Source organism: Oncorhynchus mykiss, chromosome 8 (assembly GCF_057628025.1).
Source record: "Oncorhynchus mykiss isolate SJ-2025 chromosome 8, ASM5762802v1, whole genome shotgun sequence".
NCBI lineage: Eukaryota > Metazoa > Chordata > Actinopteri > Salmoniformes > Salmonidae > Oncorhynchus > Oncorhynchus mykiss.
Window position 1 is genome coordinate 49,492 of NC_143029.1, and position 21,732 is coordinate 71,223.

The 21,732-nt window shown below is 41.5% G+C and overlaps 1 protein-coding gene across 1 annotated transcript; it reads right to left on the bottom strand.

Annotated features, from left to right (window-relative positions):
* Window positions 1-1,091: 1,091 nt before the first annotated feature.
* Window positions 1,092-17,989, bottom strand: LOC110529249 (transcription factor AP-2-delta-like). The gene is made up of 8 exons (XM_021611366.3): window positions 17,337-17,989; window positions 16,238-16,747; window positions 11,841-11,901; window positions 8,654-8,819; window positions 8,050-8,168; window positions 7,482-7,623; window positions 7,132-7,245; window positions 1,092-5,264 (listed from the first exon to the last, which is right to left on the bottom strand). The coding sequence occupies exons 1-8, from the start codon at window positions 17,646-17,648 to the stop codon at window positions 5,054-5,056; spliced, it is 1,635 nt and encodes a 544-aa protein (XP_021467041.3). The 5' UTR covers window positions 17,649-17,989; the 3' UTR covers window positions 1,092-5,053.
* Window positions 17,990-21,732: the final 3,743 nt, after the last annotated feature.

Sequence of the window (21,732 nt, forward strand, 5' to 3'; positions counted from 1 at the left end):
TTTATGTACATATTCTTTATCCCTTTGTGTGTGTAAGGTAGTAGTTTTGGAATTGTTAGGTTAGATTACTCGTTGGTTATTACTGCATTGTCGGAACTAGAAGCACAAGTATTTCGCTACACTCGCATTAACATCTGCTAACCATATGTATGTGACAAATACATTTGATTTGATTTAATTTCAAGGTTTTACAGCTAACCTACAAAGCATTACATGGGCTTGCTCCTACCTATCTTTACGTTTTGATCCTGCCGTACATACCTACACATATGCTACAGTCACAAGACACAGGTCCGTGGGTATTAAAAAAAAAAATCAAATCAAATTTTATTTGTCACTTACACATGGTTAACAGATGTTAATGTGATTTAGCAAAATGCTTGTGCTTCTAGTTCCGACCTTGCAGTAATATCTAACAAGTAATCTAACAATTCCACAACAACTACCTTATACACACAAGTGTATAGTAATGAATAAGAATATGTACAAACAAATGTATGGATGAGCGATGGCCAAACGGCATAGGCAAGATGCAGTAGTTGGTTTAGAGGACAGTATACACAGTGGGGCAAAAAAGTATTTAGTCAGCCACCAATTGTGCAAGTTCTCCCACTTAAAAAGATGAGGCCTGTAATTTTCATCATAGGTACACTTCAACTATGACAGACAAAATGAGAAAAAAAAATCCCGAAAATCACATTGTAGGATTTTTAAACATTTTCCCGTGGTGCCCCGACTTCCTAGTTAATTAAAGTTACGTGATTAGTTTTAATCGGGTAATTAAATTACACATAGAGAATTGATTTGATAATATACAGTCTTCACATTTAATGATAGTCATCACAACGACACTACCTATCTCTCTTTCTCCTGGGGAACTGGCAGGTCTTTATTCTTCATGTTTATCTGTTTCAGAAGTTCTTCCATTGAGGAGGAGTATTCAATCAAACTGTAAGATTGATCAAACAGTTTTATATTTTATCAGAGGGATTCACATCCGGTGTCTGTTATTATACAATACCACAACATGTGATTGTATATTTTGTTGTGTGTGTGTATTGATTGATTGATTGACCCACCCACTACAAAGGAACCAGTAGGAAAAAACTTTTATCAATAGTTTTTATTGAACACAGGTATTTTAGAAGGTATGGTTTTAACATACAGTATATGTAGTTCAAAGCCTACAAGAAAAGTTATTTAAATATTTATATATATCTATACAAATGTTTATGAAGGGTCAAAGAGCTTGTGTCGTAAACATAGTTCTGGGGAGTGTACAAAGATAGACATGCACAACAAACTGTTTCTATGGCAACTGAATAGTCATCATTACAAAATGGACTAGTCTCAGAAATCTGGACTCACACACACACACACACAGGCAAGCAACAGGCGCACACAGAGGCGCACACTCTCACCAACATAGTAACCCCAGACCCCAGTCTAACTCTCTCACCAACATAGTAACCCCAGTCTAACTCTCTCACCAACATAATAACCCCAGTCTCATACTCTCACCAACATAGTAACCCCAGTCTCACACTCTCATCAACATAGTAACCCCAGTCTAACTCTCTCACCAACATAGTAACCCCAGTCTAACTCGCTCACCAACATAGTAACCCCAAACCCCAGTCTCACCAACATAGTAACCCCAGTCTCACACTCTCACCAACATAGTAACCCCAGTCTAACACTCTCACCAACATAGTAACCCCAGACCCCAGTCTAACACTCTCACCAACATAGTAACCCCAGTCTCACCAACATAGTAACCCCACTCTCACCAACATAGTAACTAACCCCAGTCACACACTCTCACCAACATGGTAACCCCAGTCTCACCAACATAGTAACCCCAGACCCCAGTCTAACACTCTCACCAACATAGTAACCCCAGTCTCACACTCTCACCAACATAGTAACCCCAGTCTAACACTCTCACCAACATAGTAACCCCAAACCCCAGTCTCACCAACATAGTAACCCCAGTCTCACACTCTCACCAACATAGTAACCACAATCTCACACTCTCACCAACATAGTAACCCCAGTCTCACACTCTCACCAACATAGTAACCCCAGACCCCAGTCTAACACTCTCACCAACATAGTAACCCCAAACCCCAGTCTCACCAACATAGTAACCCCAGTCTCACACTCTCACCAACATAGTAACCCCAGTCTCACACTCTCACCAAAATAGTAACCCCAGTCTCACACTCTCACCAACATAGTAACCCCATTCTAACACCCTCACCAACATAGTAACCCCAGTCTCACACTCTCACCAACAAAGTAACCCCAGTCTCACACTCTCACCAACATAGTAACCCCAGTCTCACCAACATAGTAACCCCAGACCCCAGTCTAACACTCTCACCAACATGGTAACCCCAGTCTTACCAACATAGTAACCCCAGTCTAACACTCTCACCAACATAGTAACCCCAAACCCTAGTCTCACCAACATAGTAACCCCAGTCTCACACTCTCACCAACATAGTAACCCCAGTCTCACACTCTCACCAACATAGTAATCCCAGTCTCACACTCTCACCAACATAGTAACCCCAGTCTAACTCGCTCACCAACATAGTAACCCCAGTCTCACAATCTCACCAACATAGTAACCCCAGTCTCACCAACATAGTAACCCCAGACCCCAGTCTAACACTCTCACCAACATAGTAACCCCCAGTCTCACCAACATAGTAACCCCAGTCTCACCAACATAGTAACCCCACTCTCACCAACATAGTAACCCCAGTCTGACACTCTCACCAACATGGTAACCCCAGTCTCACCAACATAGTAACCCCAGTCTCACACTCTCACCAACATAGTAACCCAAGTCTAACACTCTCACCAACATAGTAACCCCAAACCCCACTCTCACCAACATAGTAACCCCAGTCTCACACTCTCACCAACATGGTAACCCCAGTCTCACCAACATAGTAACCCCAGTCTCACACTCTCACCAACATAGTAACCCTAAACCCCAGTCTCACCAACATAGTAACCCCAGTCTCACACTCTCACCAACATAGTAACCCCAGTCTCACACTCTCACCAACATAGTAACCCCAGTCTCACACTCTCACCAACATAGTAACCCCAGTCTCAAACTCTCACCAACATAGTAACCCCAGTCTCACACTCTCACCAACATAGTAACCCCAGTCTCACACTCTCACCAACACAGTAACCCCAGTCTAACTCTCTCACCAACATAGTAACCCCAGTCTAACTCGCTCACCAACATAGTAACCCAGGCTCACAATCTCACCAACATAGTAACCCCAGTCTCACACTCTCACCAACATAGTAACCCCAGTCTCACCAACATAGTAACCCCAGTCTCACCAACATAGTAACCCCAGTCTCACCAACATAGTAACCCCAGTCTCACACTCTCACCAACATAGTAACCCCAGTCTCACACTCTCAACAACATAGTAACCCCAGTCTCACACTCTCACCAACATAGTAACCCAAGTATCACACTCTCACCAACATAGTAACCCCAGTCTATCTTGCTCACCAACATAGTAACCCAGGCTCACAATCTCACCAACACAGTAACCCCAGTCTCACACTCTCACCAACATAGTAACCCCAGTCTCACCAACATAGTAACCCCAGACCCCAGTCTAACACTCTCACCAACATAGTAACCCCAGTCTCACCAACACAGTAACCCCACTCTCACCAACATAGTAACCCCAGTCACACACTCTCACCAACATGGTAACCCCAGTCTCACCAACATAGTAACCCAGTCTAACACTCTCACCAACATAGTAACCCCAAACCCCAGTCTCACCAACATAGTAACCCCAGTCTCACACTCTCACCAACATAGTAACCCCAGTCTCACACTCTCACCAACATAGTAACCCCAGTCTCACACTCTCACCAACATAGTAACCCCAAACCCCAGTCTCACCAACATAGTAACCCCAGTCTCACACTCTCACCAACATGGTAACCCCAGTCTCACCAACATAGTAACCCCAGTCTAACACTCTCACCAACATAGTAACCCCAAACCCCAGTCTCCCCAACATAGTAACCCCAGTCTCACACTCTCACCAACATAGTAACCCCAGTCTCACACTCTCACCAACATAGTAACCCCAGTCTCACACTCTCACCAACATAGTAATCCCAGTCTCACACTCTCACCAACATAGTAACCCCAGTCTTACACTCTCACCAACATAGTAACCCCAGTCTCACACTCTCACCAACATAGTAACCCCAGTCTCACACTCTCACCAACATAGTAACCCCAGTCTAACTCTCTCACCAACATAGTAACCCCAGTCTCACACTCTCACCAACATAGTAACCACAGTCTCACACTCTCACCAACATAGTAACCCCAGACCCCAGTCTCACCAACATAGTAACCACAGTCTCACACTCACCAACATAGTAACGCCAGTCTCACACTCTCACCAACATAGTAACCCAGTCTAACACTCTCACCAACATAGTAACCCCAGTCTCACCAACATAGTAACCCCAGACCCCAGTCTAACACTCTCACCAACATAGTAACCCCAGACGCCAGTCTCACACTCTCACCAACATAGTAACCCCAGTCTAACACTCTCACCAACATAGTAACCCCAGTTTCACCAACATAGTAACCCCACTCTCACCAACATGGTAACCTCAGACCCCGTCTCACCAACATAGTAACCCCAGTCTCACACTCTCACCAACATGGTAACGCCAGTCTCACACTCTCACCAACATGGTAACCCCAGTCTCACACTCTCACCAACTTGGTAACCCCAGTCTCACAGTCTCACCAACATGGTAACCCCAGACCCCAGTCTCACAATTCTAAAATGGTAAACACTCTGATGGCATTAATTGCACTGTTCAGGTGGAGGCTGAAGGAAGAACAGTGTGCTCCTCTCCCGTTGGCTCCCAGATGGCGGTGACCAGAAGTCCATGTCTCTATTTCCTGTTGTTCAGAATTAATAAACATATCTGCCTCTATAGCTCATCCTCCCAAGGCACAGGGAAGGGGTTACTCTGTCTTTTCAGCTTTCTCCTCTTTATTGAGCGGTTCGCTGTTTTTACGGGCGTTTCCGGTCTTTTCCGTCTCCTGACCTGAGGTTTTCCCATGGTTCCCAGCAGCAGATTGTTTGTCCAGGAAGTTGAGCATCTCACTGAGAACGGTCTGGAAGGTGCTAAGAGCTGCGCACACCGCCGGAGTCCCAAACCCATGGGTGATCAGACTGGAGAATACACACACACATATAAATAAATACACATTATATAACCCTAAGCACAGACATTAGTAGTGAAGCTGGTTGAAAGCACTAAGCTGTCTGTTTAAACAACTGGCACACAGCTCAGTCACCTATGCATACCCCACAACACATATCACCAGAGGTCTCTTCACAGTCCCCAAGTCCAGAACAGACTATAGGAGGCACACAGTACTACATAGAGCCATGACTACATGGAACTCTATTCCACATCAGGTAACTGATGCAGCAGTAGAATCAGATTTAAAAACAGGCAAAAAAATACACCTTATGAACAGTGGGGACTGTGAAGCAACACAAACATAGGCACAGACGCATGCAAACATATGCACTATACACACACGTACACATGGATTTTGCGTTGTAGATATGTGGTAGTAGAGTAGGGGCCTGAGGGCACACACTTAATATGTTGTGAAATATGTTATGAACGTATTGTAATGTTTTTTAAATTGTATAACTGCCTTAATTTTGCCGGACCCCAGGAAGACAATCTGCTTCCTTGGTTGCAGCAAACGGGGATCCATAATAAATATAAATGTTATGTGTCACATGCTTGGTAAACAACAGGTAATAATAAATCCACGATGAGTAACGATAACTTGGCTATATACACATGGTACCAGTACTGGGGGCGGCAGGGTAGCCTAGTGGTTAGAGCGTTGGACACCGGAAGGTTGCAAGTTCAAACCCCCGAGCTGACAAGGTACAAATCTGTCATTCTGCCCTTGAACAGGCAGTTAACCCACTGTTCCTAGGCTGTCATTGAAAATAAGAATTTGTTCTTAACTGACTTGCCTGGTTAAATAAAGGTAAAATAAACTGAGACCATGTGCAGGGGTATGAGGTAATAACTTGGCTATATACACATGGTACCAGTACTGAATCTATGTGCAGGGATACGAGGTGATAGCAATGTATATGAAGAGTTAAAGTTAGTGCAAAAAGAGTCAATGCAGATGGTAAGTGTAGCTGACTATTTTACTAACTATTTAGTTAACTATTTTACTAACTATTTGGTTAACCATTTTACTATTTAGCCGTCTTGGGGGTAGAAGCTGTTCAGGGTCCTGTTGGTTCCAGACTTGGTGCATCAGTACCGCTTGCAGTGCAGTAGCAGAGAGAACAGTCTATGACTTGGGGGTAGCAGAGAGAACAGTCTTTGACTTGGGGGTAGCAGAGAGAACAGTCTATGACTTGGGGGTAGCAGAGACAACAGTCTATGACTTGGGGGTAGCAGAGAGAACAGTCTATGACTTGGGGGTAGCAGAGACAACAGTATATGACTTGGGGGTAGCAGAGAGAACAGTCTATGACTTGGGGGTAGCAGAGACAACAGTATATGACTTGGGGGTAGCAGAGACAACAGTCTATGACTTGGGGGTAGCAGAGACAACAGTCTATGACTTGGGGGTAGCAGAGACAACAGTCTATGACTTGGGGGTAGCAGAGACAACAGTCTATGACTTGGGGGTAGCAGAGACAACAGTCTATGACTTGGGGGTAGCAGAGACAACAGTCTATGACTTGGGGGTAGCAGAGACAACAGTCTATGACTTGGGGGTAGCAGAGAGAACAGTCTATGACTTGGGGGTAGCAGAGAGAACAGTCTATGACTTGGGGGTAGAAGCTAACCCTAACCCTAACCTCTAACCCTTGGGTAGCAGAGTGGCTTTGACTATTTTTAGGACTTTGCATATTAGTGTGTGTGTGTGTGTGTGTGTGTGTGTGTGTGTGTGTGTGTGTGTGTGTGTGTGTGTGTGTGTGTGTGTGTGTGTGTGTGTGTGTGTGTGTGTGTGTGTGTGTGTGTGTGTGTGTGTGTGTGTGTGCGTACCTGAAGTGTGTGAGGTGTCTCTGTATATCCAGGTCCAGTATAGGTGTGGGTCTGGAGGAGCCAAGAGGAGAACGGTCCTGACTCAACAGGTCCTGAAACTCTTTACAGATCTGCCTAAATGTCATAGGTTAGGGGTTAGAGGTTAAGGGTTCAGTGTGTGTGTCTCTGAATGTTTTATTTTTTATTTTCAGAATTAATCAATGAATAAAATGTGTATTTTCATGTCAACTGGCAACCAATCCCATTCGGGATTAATTGACACATAAATAAAATAAAGTGTGCATTGAATAAAGAGTGAAAAAAATCTATATATAAGAGTAAATAAGGGTGCGTGTGTGTGTGTGTCTTACTTGGTGGCCAGCACCATCTTCTTGCGTGCGTTGGTCTCCTTGGGTTCATTGTGTTGACTGGCAAGGTGTTCTCCTACTGCCTTGGTAGGAAACTCTGTCTCACACGTATAACCAAAGTCTCTAGCCAGGTGGAGCGCCTCACCTACAAACATAATAGTATAGAGTCATGAGTTTTACTAGGAGGTGTAGATTGATAGAGGGATGAGTTTTATTAGGTGTAGATTGATAGAGGGATTAGTTATATTAGGTGTAGATTGATAGAGGGATGAGTTTTATTAGGTGTAGATTGATAGCGGAGGGAATTTTAATAGGTGTAAATTGATAGAATTATGAGTTTTATTAGGTGTAGATTGATAGAGGGATGAGTTTTATTAGGTGTAGATTGATAGCGGAGGGAATTTTAATAGGTGTAGATTGATAGAGGGATGAGTTTTATTAGGTGTAGATTGATAGAGGGATGAGTTTTATTAGGTGTAGATTGATGGAGGGATGAGATTTATTAGGTGTAGATTGATAGAAGGATGAGTTTTATTTGGTGTAAATTGATAGAGTGATCAATTATTCCTACCTTCCACCAGAGAGGTGAGGAGTGTAACGTTGGCAGCTTTTCTCCGTCCAGCTGGCAGGTTGAGTCCAAGTCGATCCAACTTCTCTCTCAGACAACGACCACCATTCTTAGACTTAGCTCTGCATTAAAATACATGATCACATCTTCACATCAATACCAAAAATGAATTAACCACTATAAAACATTCCCATTAATTATAATCCACATAATAATTCCCATTCCTTGTTGCTACAGGATTCTTTTTCTGCTGTGAGAAACTGGGTCAAATTAACATAAGGCATCTGTTTATCTCTCAGATAACAGACACTTCAAATCTATTTTCTTTGTATTACTTTTTGCCTATCTGTTTTGCCATGTATGAATGTGTAACCCCAGCATATATAATCACGTCACTATCAATGAAACATGAGTATCAACAATACAATACCGATCACTTTCAGAAAAACCTCATGAGTGTAAAACTGTCATCAGAACCTAAAATACAAATGTTTTACTCTATTGTTCGTGTTTTTGTTATCATTTGTGTGTGTGTGTGTGTGTGTGTGTGTGTGTGTGTGTGTGTGTGTGTGTGTGTGTGTGTGTGTGTGTGTGTGTGTGTGTGTACCTGCGGAGGATTCCGCCCAGTAGTGAGGCGTTGAGACACTCTGGAGGCGAGAGGCGTCTCTTCACCTCAGCGATGGTGACTTTATATTTGGAGGTTGAGCTCAGGAGGGACAGACGGCCAGGGACAGAGCAGAACAGATCTGTCGGGTTCACCACACAGGTACCTCCTAGACACAACACAGTAACACAACAAATAAACACGTGCGTGTGCTTGTGCTTGTGTATGTGAGTGTGATAGTCGTGTGTGAAGTCCAGCTGTGTGACAGTTTCCTGCCTGGCCTGTCAGTCAGACTCACGTCTCTGAAAGCTGTGAGTTCACATCATATTAATTCCTCAAAAAATGTTTTGAATCAAAGTAGTTTGTATTTTATGTTGCCACGGGCAATGGAAAAAGAGCTTTTGCCGGTAGTGCGGTGGAGCGCGTGGGCCCAGAGGCGATAGCGCTATTTAAGCAGTGGAGAGTAGCCTCGGGCGGCGGCGCGAGCGGCGGCGGGATCACACGCGGAATCAAGCGCCTTTTACAAGTTTGCCACGAAAATTAAAGAAAAAGAGACACGGGCCAAATGTCATTCTCTTCCTATTTTAAAAACAATGTTTAGAGCACCTGTCACAAGACAGCACAGCCCACACAAACCCAGCAGCCGTCTGAGAGAGGGCGCATGCACGTAGAGGGCACACGTCTGGTGATAAGCTTGATCAGATGCTGAAGGCTTGGTGGGATACTGGTGATTAAAACACAGACACTGCTCTAAGTAGGAGCCGCGTTTCTGGAGACATTTCTTTTGAAAAAGGTTGTGTGAATATTCATGGCGCCAAAGCCGGCGTCAGAAAGAACAACATTAATATGATCTCAGCTGAATTCGGGCCGCGCTGCATTAGCATATCAAAGCGGCCGCCGGAGGCGAGAGAAGCTATCGATACGGGAGCGCGAGGTAAAGCAAAGATTATTGGTTGTGATGGTTGGAGCAGTGGAGCTCGCGGCTAAATCCTGCACACCATTAACCGAAAGTGATAGCGGAGGGATTCCCGTATCAATCCTCCAGAACTCTCCAAAACACAACACCAAGACAGAGTAACACACACACGCACCTGCACTGTTTATTAAACAACTAGATACAGGCTGCTTAGTGGAAAATTACACGTATGTAAAGCTAGAGAATAACAGAAAAATAACGACGTATTTGATAGATCACAGCAACAGATAACAGGTAAAAATACTACTACAGCAACAGAGAGTGATAAGGTAAACATTATTTATTTTATTTTTTTCACCTTTATTTAACCAGGTAGGCTAGTTGAGAACAAGTTCTCATTTACAACTGCGACCTGTCCAAGATAAAGCAAAGCAGTGCGACAAAAACAACAACACAGTGTTACACATAACAAACACAGTCAATAACAGAATACAAAAATCTATGTACAAATGTAGAAGAGTAGGGAGGAAGACAATAAATAGGCCATAGAGGCAAAATAATTACAATTTAGCATTAATCCTGGAGTGATAGATGTGGAGATGATGAAATACTGAAAAATACTATCACAGCAACAGATAACAGGTAAAAATTCCAGGAAAGCAGTTCGCTCTTTGTTCTCCTTACCAAGCTCAAGCTAAAATGTTGTTGTTTTTTATCTTATTTTCATTTTTTAAAATTGATATTAATTTTACCACGCTGAACATCTGGAAAAGTCTTGTGTCAACAGTTTCGTGGATTAAAATCAGCAGAAACAGTATTTCAGAGTTCGAATTATCTCGTTCTACATCATTAGGCTATATTTCATTATACAGTTAATTTCCAATTTATCAATGATAACAAATAATAAAAACAGTCATAAGTCTTTACTAATGACATGAAAACATATTTCAGTTATTATTGTGAAGGCCAACACAATGAAATTATCAAAACATAATTTGGTTATTACTGTGAAGGCCAACACTATGAAATGAGTAACTTTGTGTTGTTTTTTGTCGAACTGCTTTGCTTTATCTTGGCCAGGTCGCAGTTGTAAATGAGAACTTGTTCTCAACTGGCCTACCCGGTTAAATAAAGGTGAAATTAAAGAAATAAAGAAGAAATAAAAACATCCTTCAGTTATTACTGTGAAGGATAACACTGTTAAATGATTGTTAGCTGTTCTTGCTAAAGTGAAAGCACAACTCTAGATGAATTATAATTCCATGTATTCCGCCCGCTCTAGAGCGTAAACTATTTTAAAACGTTTATCTACTATAAGTATGTACTGTATATTTTGCATAAAATAATATACCAACAGTAGCTCTTGAACCGTTCAAGCTAGAGACACCAAACCCATTTTCACATGTTCAGGCTACCTTAAATTCACTTTGATAAACTATAAACAGAGGCAATTGGCATAAATTCGTATTACATTTCATGGATAAAATGCCAAAACTATGGTTTTAGACATTTTAAATGCATTTACAGAAGCAATTAGGGTTAAGTTCTTTGCTCAACGGCACATCAAAAGATGATTCACCTAGCTCGGGATTCAAACCAGCGACTTATTGGTTATTGGCCCAACACTCTTAACCACTAGGCTACCTGCCATCCCATAAACACTTTAAAACAACCTATCAAGCAAACCACCTTTTTTCAGGATTTTTTTATTAGTTATGTTATTACTGCTTTTACTGTTATTAAAGCTGTAATTATTACTATCAAGCAACTATAACTGTTATTATTGCTGTCATTATAACAATTACTATAACTGTTATTGTTATTATTAATATTATAGTTTCTTGTTGTTGTTGTTAGGCAATATGATTTTTATTTATTATTTTCATTGTTACTTTTCATAATAGAGTTGGTTTGAGAATGACTGATCAGAGGATTATGCACACTCTATTCTACAATGGAAGTTGTACTGAAAGCGTGAAGGAAATCCGACATTACAGCTTCAGGCAGAGTAGTAGAATTGTCTGGTTTGAAGTGAAAGTGCCTGCATGCATGATAGGACATTTCACATACTAATTTAACAACTTTAAATACAATCTGACAGAAAATGTAAAATAGTACCGTGGTGTGTCATAATATTGGCTAATTCAACAACAATATATTTTCACTTGATTTAGATTCCGTCTTGTCTGTTCGATTCTTCAGTTTACCAGACAGAGAAAGAGATGGGTATTCATGTTAATGTGTGTCTAAAGTGTGTGTTGTAAGGTGCCTTACCTCTTCGGATGACGCCACCTTGGCCATTGAGCATGAGCCCGCACTGCGCCTCGACGGAGCCCTGAAACGGTGTCACATTATTAATAATAACAACAACAGCAATAATAATAATAATAATCGTATGAATAATAACAATAAAGAATGTGGTAGCAAGTAGCCTAGTGGTTAGAGCGTTGGCCTAGTAACCGGAAGGCTGCAAGATCGAATCCCCGAGCTGACAAGATATACATCTGTCCTTCTACCCCTGAACAAGGCAGTTAATCCACTCTTCCTTTAAAATAGAGCCCGTGTTCCTCAGTCATTCTGATACCAGGCTTTGCACGCGGGCATTTTTAACAGGTTTTACATGCTACCACATTTGTGGTTAGGATCGGTAACAACAGGTAGGCGCAGATATCCACACACACACGCCACCGTGGGCTGAGCGTTCTCGCCCATCCTGAAGTTGACGCACTGTGCGGAGCTGAATGTGTCTCTTTTTTGATTCTCATTTGTTTCTCCCTGGACATTATTAATGCATGATTACTATTATATTTATTTAACTAGGCAAGTCAGTTAAGAACAACTTCTTATTTACAATGATGGCCTAGGAACAAGAACCTCGTTAATCCCCGGTGTGAGCCGCAAGGCGGTCGAGCACAGACACAGCCCTGTTTAAAATAAAACACTCGGCTGTCTATCTCATGCCACACGGAACAGGCCGTGTAAGTCTTTTTAACAAACTCTGTCTCTATAGTATATTTTTACTCCGAAGCTAAAGTGATTATAAAATCAATATACAAAACGCAAAGGTCTTGCATACATTAAGTGTCTAACAGGAGAAAGGGTTAGGGTTAGGGAGCCTGACGGGGGAAAGGTGTGGCAGCTCTTTTGTTGAGCATGAAAATCTCTTTATGTTCTCAAAGATGCTATGTCTGTTTCTGCGCGCGCTGGATCAGACCGCATCTGTTCTACTCAGGTTCACGTGCCTTTATTTTCTAAAGAAGGGCGAAGACCTATTCTAATGGCCCGTGTGTGTCTTTCTACCCTGCCTACCAACAGACCACTCACATGTCTAATAACAATCTACATAACGAAAGTGGCAAAGATGGTGACATATTGAAATATATGAACTTTAAATAAAAACAATATTCTTATAATCAGAATCACAATATCGGTTATCCTCATCACCATCATAGTCTAAATAAGATAATATTCACAACAGGAAAAAAAAATATGGTAGGCAATTGGATCTAGAACACCATCCCCATTATTATAATAATTATTGTTACAGATCCTAAAAGGAGACTATTTTACTATGCTATGGTACGCTATGTTATTAATATTATTAGTAAAGTAGTTATCATATACACCTATATTAATATTATTAGAAAAATAGTTATCACGTACACCTATATCAATATTAATGAACTAGTTATCATATACACCTATATTAATATTATTAATAAAGTAGTTATCATATACACCTATATTAATATTATTAGAAAAATAGTTATCACGTACACCTATATCAATATTAATGAACTAGTTATCATATACACCTATATTAATATTATTAATAAAGTAGTTATCATATACACCTATATTAATATTATTAGAAAAATAGTTATCACGTACACCTATATCAATATTAATGAACTAGTTATCATATACACCTATATTAATATTATTAATAAAGTAGTTATCATATACACCTATATTAATATTAATGAACTAGTTATCATATACACCTATATTAATATTATTAATAAAGTAGTTATCATATACACCTATATTAATAGTATTAATAAAGTAGTTATCATATACACCTATATTAATAGTATTAATAAAGTAGTTATCATATACACCTATATTAATATTAACATATACACCTATATTAATGTTATTAGTAAAGTAGTTATCATATACACCTATATTATTAATAAAGTAGTTATCATATACACCTATATTAATATTATTAGTAAAGAAGTTATCATATACACCTATATTAATATTATTAGTAAAGTAGTCATCCTATACACCTATAATATTAATGAACTAGTTATAATATGAACCTTTATCAATATTAATAAAGTAGTTATCAGATTAATCTATCAGTCGATGTGCCCTTGACCAAGGAATTTAACCCTAATGTGCTCCAGTGGCGCTGTACTACTATGACTGACCCTGTAAAACAACACCTATCATACTACTATGACTGACCCTGTAAAACAACACCTATCATACTACTATGACTGACCCTGTAGAACATGACCTATCATACTACTATGACTGACCCTGTAAAACAACACATTAAACCTATCAGGTGTTTGTGACAATAAAATATTTGTTTTATTATTTACAAAAACAAATATAATTAATAATACACATATAAACTTATATTAATATTACGAATCAAGTAGTTAAATAAAAACATATTATTAATCAAGTAGTTATCACATAACCCTATATTAATAGTGTTGATCAATTAGTTATAATTTAAACCTATATTAATATTACTTACGAGTAAAGTAGTTCTACAATAGCTCTATATTAATATGATTAATTGAGTAAATATATATTATCCTACCAGTTGAATTACTTCTGGTATCCTAGCAGTTTGGTTGTTCAGTTTAAAACGGAATATTGTAATAAAGGAATGATTTTTCTGTCCCGTGTAGCGTGTTTAACCGGAGCCGCAGCTCAGATGTTGCTGCATAAAGAACCGGTTGATTGACATTAAGTCGGTAATTGGATAAACTACGGTGCTTTATGGAGCTCCCGCGACCCATTGTGCCGCGAACCCGGATCCCTTAATCCGCCTTTCAGAGGAGAGAGACACAGCGGCTTCACACCGCCTCACCAGCCGGACACACACACACACACTATTTCTTTACATCTAAAAGAATAGTTAAAATATATGTCACGTGCATATGGGGTAAAGTAGAGGGTGGACTGCATAATGGAAGTGGATTTCTCAGATTAACCGTTTAAATGCAGCATTTATTCTATTTCCTTTTGTTCTAGATTACTTCATCTTCATTTGACCCATTTTGATTCAATTTCTCTCCATCGAGTATAATATTAGCCTAATGTAGGTATCGACTGTCATACATGGAATGTTCTGTTTCTATTTTGACTGAACCCTCCTCCTGCTGCTTTTCAAAAGGACTGCAACGCGTGAGAGGGAACAGAGCTGGGCTAGTGTCTGTGTCTGGAAAGGGCGGAGACGGACTCTGACCATAGAGATAGATAGAGGACTCATCTTTGTATCTGTGCCATTATAGCGTATGTTACAGCACGGGCGCCATTGAGACTACATCCATTTTAAAGTAGTACATTTTGTTCTAATTCATTGTCTGATTTTTCCCAACTGATAGGAATCAAGACCCAGTTGACTACTTTAAAATGGTGGAACAATGGCAATGTCAATGGCAATGTCCATTCTTAAACGGGTTATATACACGGTGAGTACTCTGTCTGTCTGTCTGTCTGTCTGTCTGTCTGTCTGTCTGTCTGTCTGTCTGTCTGTCTGTCTGTCTGTCTGTCTGTCTGTCTGTCTGTCTGTCTGTCTGTCTGTCTGTCTGTCTGTCTGTGTCTGTGTCTGTGTCTGTGTCTGTGTCTCTCTCAGTTAGGGCCTGAAAATGACTTTGTAGTTCATTATAGCCAGTGTGGCTATTGGATAAAAAATGTCAGCAGCTGTGTTCAGACTTGGTGTTTGATCAGGATTACAACAGTGGGGGAGAGGAGAAGAGTGGAGTGGAGAGGAAGGAAGAGGAGATGAGCAGAGAGGAGGGGAGATGACGGGAGAGGAGAGAGGAGTAAAAAGACAGGAGAGGTGTGGAGAGGAGCAGGGAGTAGGGGAGAGGAGAGGAGAGGAGAAGATGGGAGAGGAGAGGAGAGGAGAGGAGAGGAGAGGAGAGGAGAGGAGAGGAGAGGAGAGGAGAGGAGAGGAGAGGAGAGGAGAGGAGCAGGGAGTAGGGGAGAGGAGCAGGGATTAGGGGAGAGGAGAAGATAGGAGAGGAGAGGAGAGGAGAGGAGAGGAGAGGAGAGGAGAAGAGAGGAGAAGAGAAGAGAAGAGAAGAGAGGAGAGGAGAGGAGAGGAGAGGAGCAGGGAGTAGGGGAGAGGAGCAGGGATTAGGGGAGAGGAGAAGATAGGAGGGGAACAGAAAGGAGTGGAGAGGAGGTGAGAAGAGGTGAGAAGTAGGGGAGAGGAGAAGATAGGAGGGGAGAGGTGAAGGGGGAGGGTAAGGGGAGGGGAGAGGAGCAGAAAGGAGTGGAGAGGAGTTGAGAAGAGGGGAGAGGAGAGAAAAGGAGAGGAGAGGAGCAGAGAGGAGAGGAACAGAGGAGAGAAGGGGAGAGAAGACAAGAGAGGAGAGTAGGGGAGAGAAGACAAGACAAGAGAGGAGAGGAGGTACCTGCAGGTCATCCGCCCCAGGGGTTGGGAGCCCCAGACCTGCCGCAGGCAGGAGCCTCTGGTCGTGGTGCATGCTATACTGTCCGCCGTGTGACGTCATCAAAGACAGGTCATGTCGCCGGTAAGCGTCCAGGCAGCCCAACTCGCGCCTCTGCTGATCATCCAGGCACGAGGACTTGAGTGCACGGGCACTGTGCAGGTTGATGAAGTCTGCATCTCCATGTGTTGCATGGTGAATCTGCTGGTAGTACTGCCCGGAGTGGAGAGAGTTGAGGCCATATGCTTCTGGGCCCACGGCTGGGTGGGAGTGCTGGAAGTCATAGTGGAAGGACTGGTGGTGCAGGGGGGTGTACTGGTGGTTGGTGGAGAAGTAGGGCGAGGCGAACTCTGTGGCCGCCGGGGGGTAGGCTGTGAGCGGCGAGGACGAGCTGTAGGCCACCGAAGAGTTGGCAACGCTCTCGAGGCAACCGAGTTGCATCAGACGATAACTGTTGGACCCGTCATGACGTATCTGAGAGGAAGAAAGGAAAGGAAAATCTCAGCAGTGTCATTTCATTTACAATCTCTTTAACTGCCAGCTGTCTCCCAAACATGTTCTCACACACGTTGACACAACTGAAACACACAAGACGCTTAGAAAAAAATACATGCATATGTCATTCCACGAGCCCATGGTGTTTGTATGTGCATGTTGTTCACGGTTCTGTCATGCTGGGTTCATCGTTTTAGAGCTCATGTTGCTCTATTTTTATTTGTATATTATTACTATCGAACTGCGGTCTCAGCTTTACGCGAGCCGGATGGCAGGTGAGTAGGATGAGCCACCATAATGTTCTAATCACTTCTGTTACTGGTTTTACACACAGGAGGCTCATCTGCCTCTCTCTCTCCACACTAAAACAACCCCCATTACACCAAGACAGTCCTATCCCCGGTCCCACGATATACGAAGCCCTGTTTTCTGGAGACCCATTCACAATGATTTGTACTCTAAATCTGCATGTAGTCTCACAAACAGTTGTGATTAATATAACTGATAGAGAATATTCCTTAATGTTATTTATAATGAAGAATGAAGAAGAGTGATAGTAAATAAATACCTCGGAATCATGGACCAGGCCGGGAAATGTGGCTGACATGTTCTTGCTCCGGTAACCCGCTTGATCAAATAAACGATTTCCGTTAAAATCCCCAAAACGAAAGAAATGTAAAAAGTCCCTGCGTAGAGCCGCAGAAAGCTGGTGAAACCGGAGCGTTTCCCCTCTGTACCAGTCACACCGGCTGGCGCGCCGATTTTGTACTTGCAGGGTATTTCTGTTGTGATGTCGTCGGTGGTCCCCTGATAATATAGTTAGAAAATTAAGCATCAGCACTGAGGAATGGATGGAGGACAATAGAAGAGCTGCTTCCATCCCAAGAGACAAGGAATAAATATTGTATCTTCCCTAATAAGGAACCGACACTCTTTCATCAATTTTTGTGGACATTTTCTCGTTTGTATTTGCTTTCTTCGTTTCACCCACATGGATTAAACCTAGGCTATTACAACAGGAATTGGATGTTCAACAGAAATGTAAGTTGCTTTTAAAACATCCCCTGGTTTATATATTGATTATTACTTACAAATCTATTTTCGTTTAAACTAAATGTGTTTAATGTTTTTCATTTTTTCAAACATAGCACTCCATTGCCGTGCACGTCGCCGAATCTCTATTAAACCAATTATTATAACTACTACTATTAGCATATTACGAGCCCATTACTAGTACTATTATTATTGATGTTTTATTGTTATTGTTATCCTTATTATTGGTGTTTAATTATTGCCATTATTGTGTCTATTTACAGACATTTTATTGTGGTTATTATTATTATGTTATCCTCATTGTTTTTAAATCTAATAGACTCGACATTAAACAGTAAAAATATGCTCCAGATGTATTTGGAAATAACGAAGATTTTATGTTTTGATCGGAATCATAAATATTGAATGCGTGCACTACCTGGGAAGAAGATCATTTCGTGGAGATTAATAACGAGAACAATCAGGAGATAATTTCTGCTAACAGCTCTGAGGAATAAACCTCGTTCCTTTTCTCTTATGTCGCTAATGGAACATGGACATTTATAACATACATTTATAGGCTAACAAAATGGTATTTCACAGTGAATTGTTAAGGCTTTGTGATATCACCAGGGTAAGTTTGTGTGTGTGTGTGTTTCTGCTCTGCGCTCGGGCGGAAGGGTGATAGGGCTTCAGCTCATGAGAGAAACTGAGATACCGACTCATCTCTTTTCTTTTTCGGCTTGGATAGAGCCTCTTCAACCGGGGCTCAAGCGCAGGTCGAAACAATACTCTGACGCCATTGTGTGAGTGGCGGGCGCATGAATGGAGGTCAGCTTATTATACCGTTTAATATTCGGTTAAGACCGGGAGGCCAGTGCGAGACAGCGGTCAGTATGATGATCTCAACCACCCGCACTCACCTGGAGCCAGTTAGATGGTAAACAGGCCGGTAGAGCGAGAGAGCGAGAGAAAGTGAAAGAAAGAGCGAGAGAGAGCCTGTTGATAACAGCCGGTAGAGAGAGAGGATAGAGAGATAGGATGGTCTGCCAGTAGAGAGAGAGGAGGGTAGAGAGAGAGGAGGGTCTGCTGGTTACTGTCCAGTAGAGAGAGAGGTCTGCCGGTAGAGAGAGAGGAAGGTAGAGAGAAAGGGGGGTTTGCAGGTAAGGGGCTGGTAGAGAGAGAGAGAGGAAGGTCTGCTGGTAACTGTCCAGTAGAGAGACAGGAGCGTCTGCTGGTAGAGAGAGAGGAGGGATTTGTTACAACACTGTATATATACATAATATGACGTTTGTAATGTCTTTATGCTTTTGGAACTTCTGTGAGTGGAATGTTTACTGTTCATTTTTATTGTTTATTTCACTTTTGTATATTATCTACCTCACTTGCTTTGGCAATGTTAACATATGTTTCCCAATAAAGCCCATTGAATTGAATTGAGAGAGGAGTGTAGAGAGGAAAAGATACATGTGGAATAACAGAAGGCTGTGCTTCCGGTCAGGCCCTGCAGCTCTCTGTCTGTCTGCCTCAGTGCTGAACTACTCTAGCAGTCTGTCAGATATAACACACGCACTGAGGGAGAGAGAAGGAGAGAGGGAGGGTGAGAGAACATTAAGCGAGTCTAAGCGCAAGGGCAGAACGGTGCTTTTAGTGTTTTAAAGCCCGGAGCTCTGCTTATTTAACCCGAATTATCGAAATTACTCCAGGAGATGCTAAATCCACCCGCCCACTCCACTCAAAACCGGCAACTTCAACATGCGCGCAGACACGTTAACCAATGTTAAACTTAAACAGCGGTTGTGTTTGAACTGCATTGGTGTGATATTTAAATTATGACTTGTGTCATTATAAGGACCAGTCACCACAGACCCCGCTACAGACCGACCGACATGCAGACCGACAGGCAGACAGACCGACAGACAGGCAGGCAGGCAGGCAGGCAGGCAGACAGGCCCTTAAGACGCCGTTATTTACTCTTAATCTTTAATTAACAAACAATTTCTCCATCTGTTCCTATACAGGTCTCAGGCCTACCCCTAAATAACCACCACAACACTCACTCATCTCAATAATATTATACTGCATTTCTTCTAAATAACATCATAATTCAAATGAGAAATTATAACCACAAAACAAAATCATGAAACACACACATTATGGAAGGTTTAGCCTAATATATGCTTTTTAATAAAAAATTAAGTTCTCAAGGCCCACAAGCCCGTGAGTAAATTAAGTAATTCGATTGTTTTGCCTCGAGGCTTGATGAAGGCCAGTTGTCGCACGTGAGGATTAAGCTTTTCAACCAGGCAAAGCGCGCTGTCTGTGCGCGAGGCACCAGTTGCGCGGTAGACGGTGCTAATAGGGCTTAGCTCGTGGAGCAGCCTCGCGGACAGCGCAGGAAGCGCCAGATGCGCAGTGAGTTCGAGCCCGGACCGGATCCATCTGCTCGGAGAGACTAGAGCCCCAACCCTTAGAATCTCAGCGCGGGAGCGAAATTAACACTCAGACACACAGGGTCAAATCATAATATTTACTGTCAAATAGGCTACTATAACTATACTATTATACAATAATAACTACCACAGTACAATATATATATAGTGTAATATAGTTAACCGTGCCTATCAACATCCAATTGAGGGTGAAATCCGCCTGCTCTTCATGATAAATATACTAGCCATAACCTATACACTATATCATACATTTACTAGCCTATACTCTACATCATAAATATACTAACCTATACACTATATCTTAAATATACTAGCCTATCATACATATACTAACCTATACGCTTTTAGAGTAAAATGTAGACGTACTTGAAAGAAAATCTCACCACTTTGATTGGAGAGTGATGAAGACCCTGTTAAAGCATTTTAATGTTGTCTCTTAGATGAGACACTACTACCATATTGTCTTCAGCGTCTTGAGGTTGTTTTCTGTGCTTCCATTGGGACTAGAATCTAATCGAAATATTCACGTGAAAGAAGCATTTACAGACCACTATAGTGAAAAACTATGTGAAAACCTATAGGCCTTGTTGGAGATTTGGGATAATTTTTGTTGTACTTCCACAACACATCCAGCATAGGTATAATTCTATAAAAATATTGCAACGTTTATAAATCAAGTTTAACCGTAATTGTGCAGGCTTTGGAGCTGGTTTAGCTTATATTGTTTTGTCAATATGTCAATGTGCTTGTATCGGTCCCAATTCAAATTAACCTGAAATATATATATATTTTTAAGAAATGCCAGATGGTTTCCTCTTGACGTCCTTTCTCCTCTCTTGCTCCCTGTTTATCTCTACGCAGGTTCTTTCTCAATAGGATTATAGTCCTACTGAAGTTTGTTTCCAGCAGTGGATTTCAGATAAAAGCGGAAGTGCAAATGCTTCACGTGAGCAGGTTATATATCAATGCAATGCTGTATTTGTTTATTTTTATTCATTGAACTTATTTGACAGAGACAGTACACATAAATCCACATTTTATCACACCAATGTCAATATGTATCAATTTAAAGCTAATTCTCACCAGTCGAGCAAGTTCAAATTAGCCTATATCAACAATATGTTAACAATTTGATCAATCAACAATATCGACATCAATTGCATAAAAATACTACTACTAAAACAGACAACATCACAATCCAAGAAAAAAAATACACATTTAAGAAAATCTTTTAAATTAATAATTTCTAGAATAACTATTTTAAGGGATGCAGGCCTATAGGTTGGATATTAATGTGTTGTATTGAACGATGTGCTGAGGTCTGTTTTGTTCTGTGGATTGTGTTATGTTGAGAACTGTTGTGTTGAGGACTGTGTTGTGTCGAGAACTGTGGTGTGTGCATGTGGCAAAGTTGTTGTAAACAGTCGGACACCGAACTCATAAGGCCGTTAAGGCGCCATGACAACAGCCTGGTACTGA

What these genes read in the sequence shown, in the direction of transcription:
- LOC110529249 (XM_021611366.3), bottom strand. Translation starts at nt 17,648, where the DNA reads ATGGAAGCAGCTCTTCTATTGTCCTCCATCCATTCCTCAGTGCTGATG. An exon ending in CCTCACCTCTCTGGTGGAAG is followed by an intron (nt 7,624 to 8,049) that starts GTAGGAATAATT and finishes TTATGTTTGTAG; the next exon opens with GTGAGGCGCTCCACCTGGCT. An exon ending in AGACACCTCACACACTTCAG is followed by an intron (nt 5,265 to 7,131) that starts GTACGCACACAC and finishes TGTATTCTCCAG; the next exon opens with TCTGATCACCCATGGGTTTG.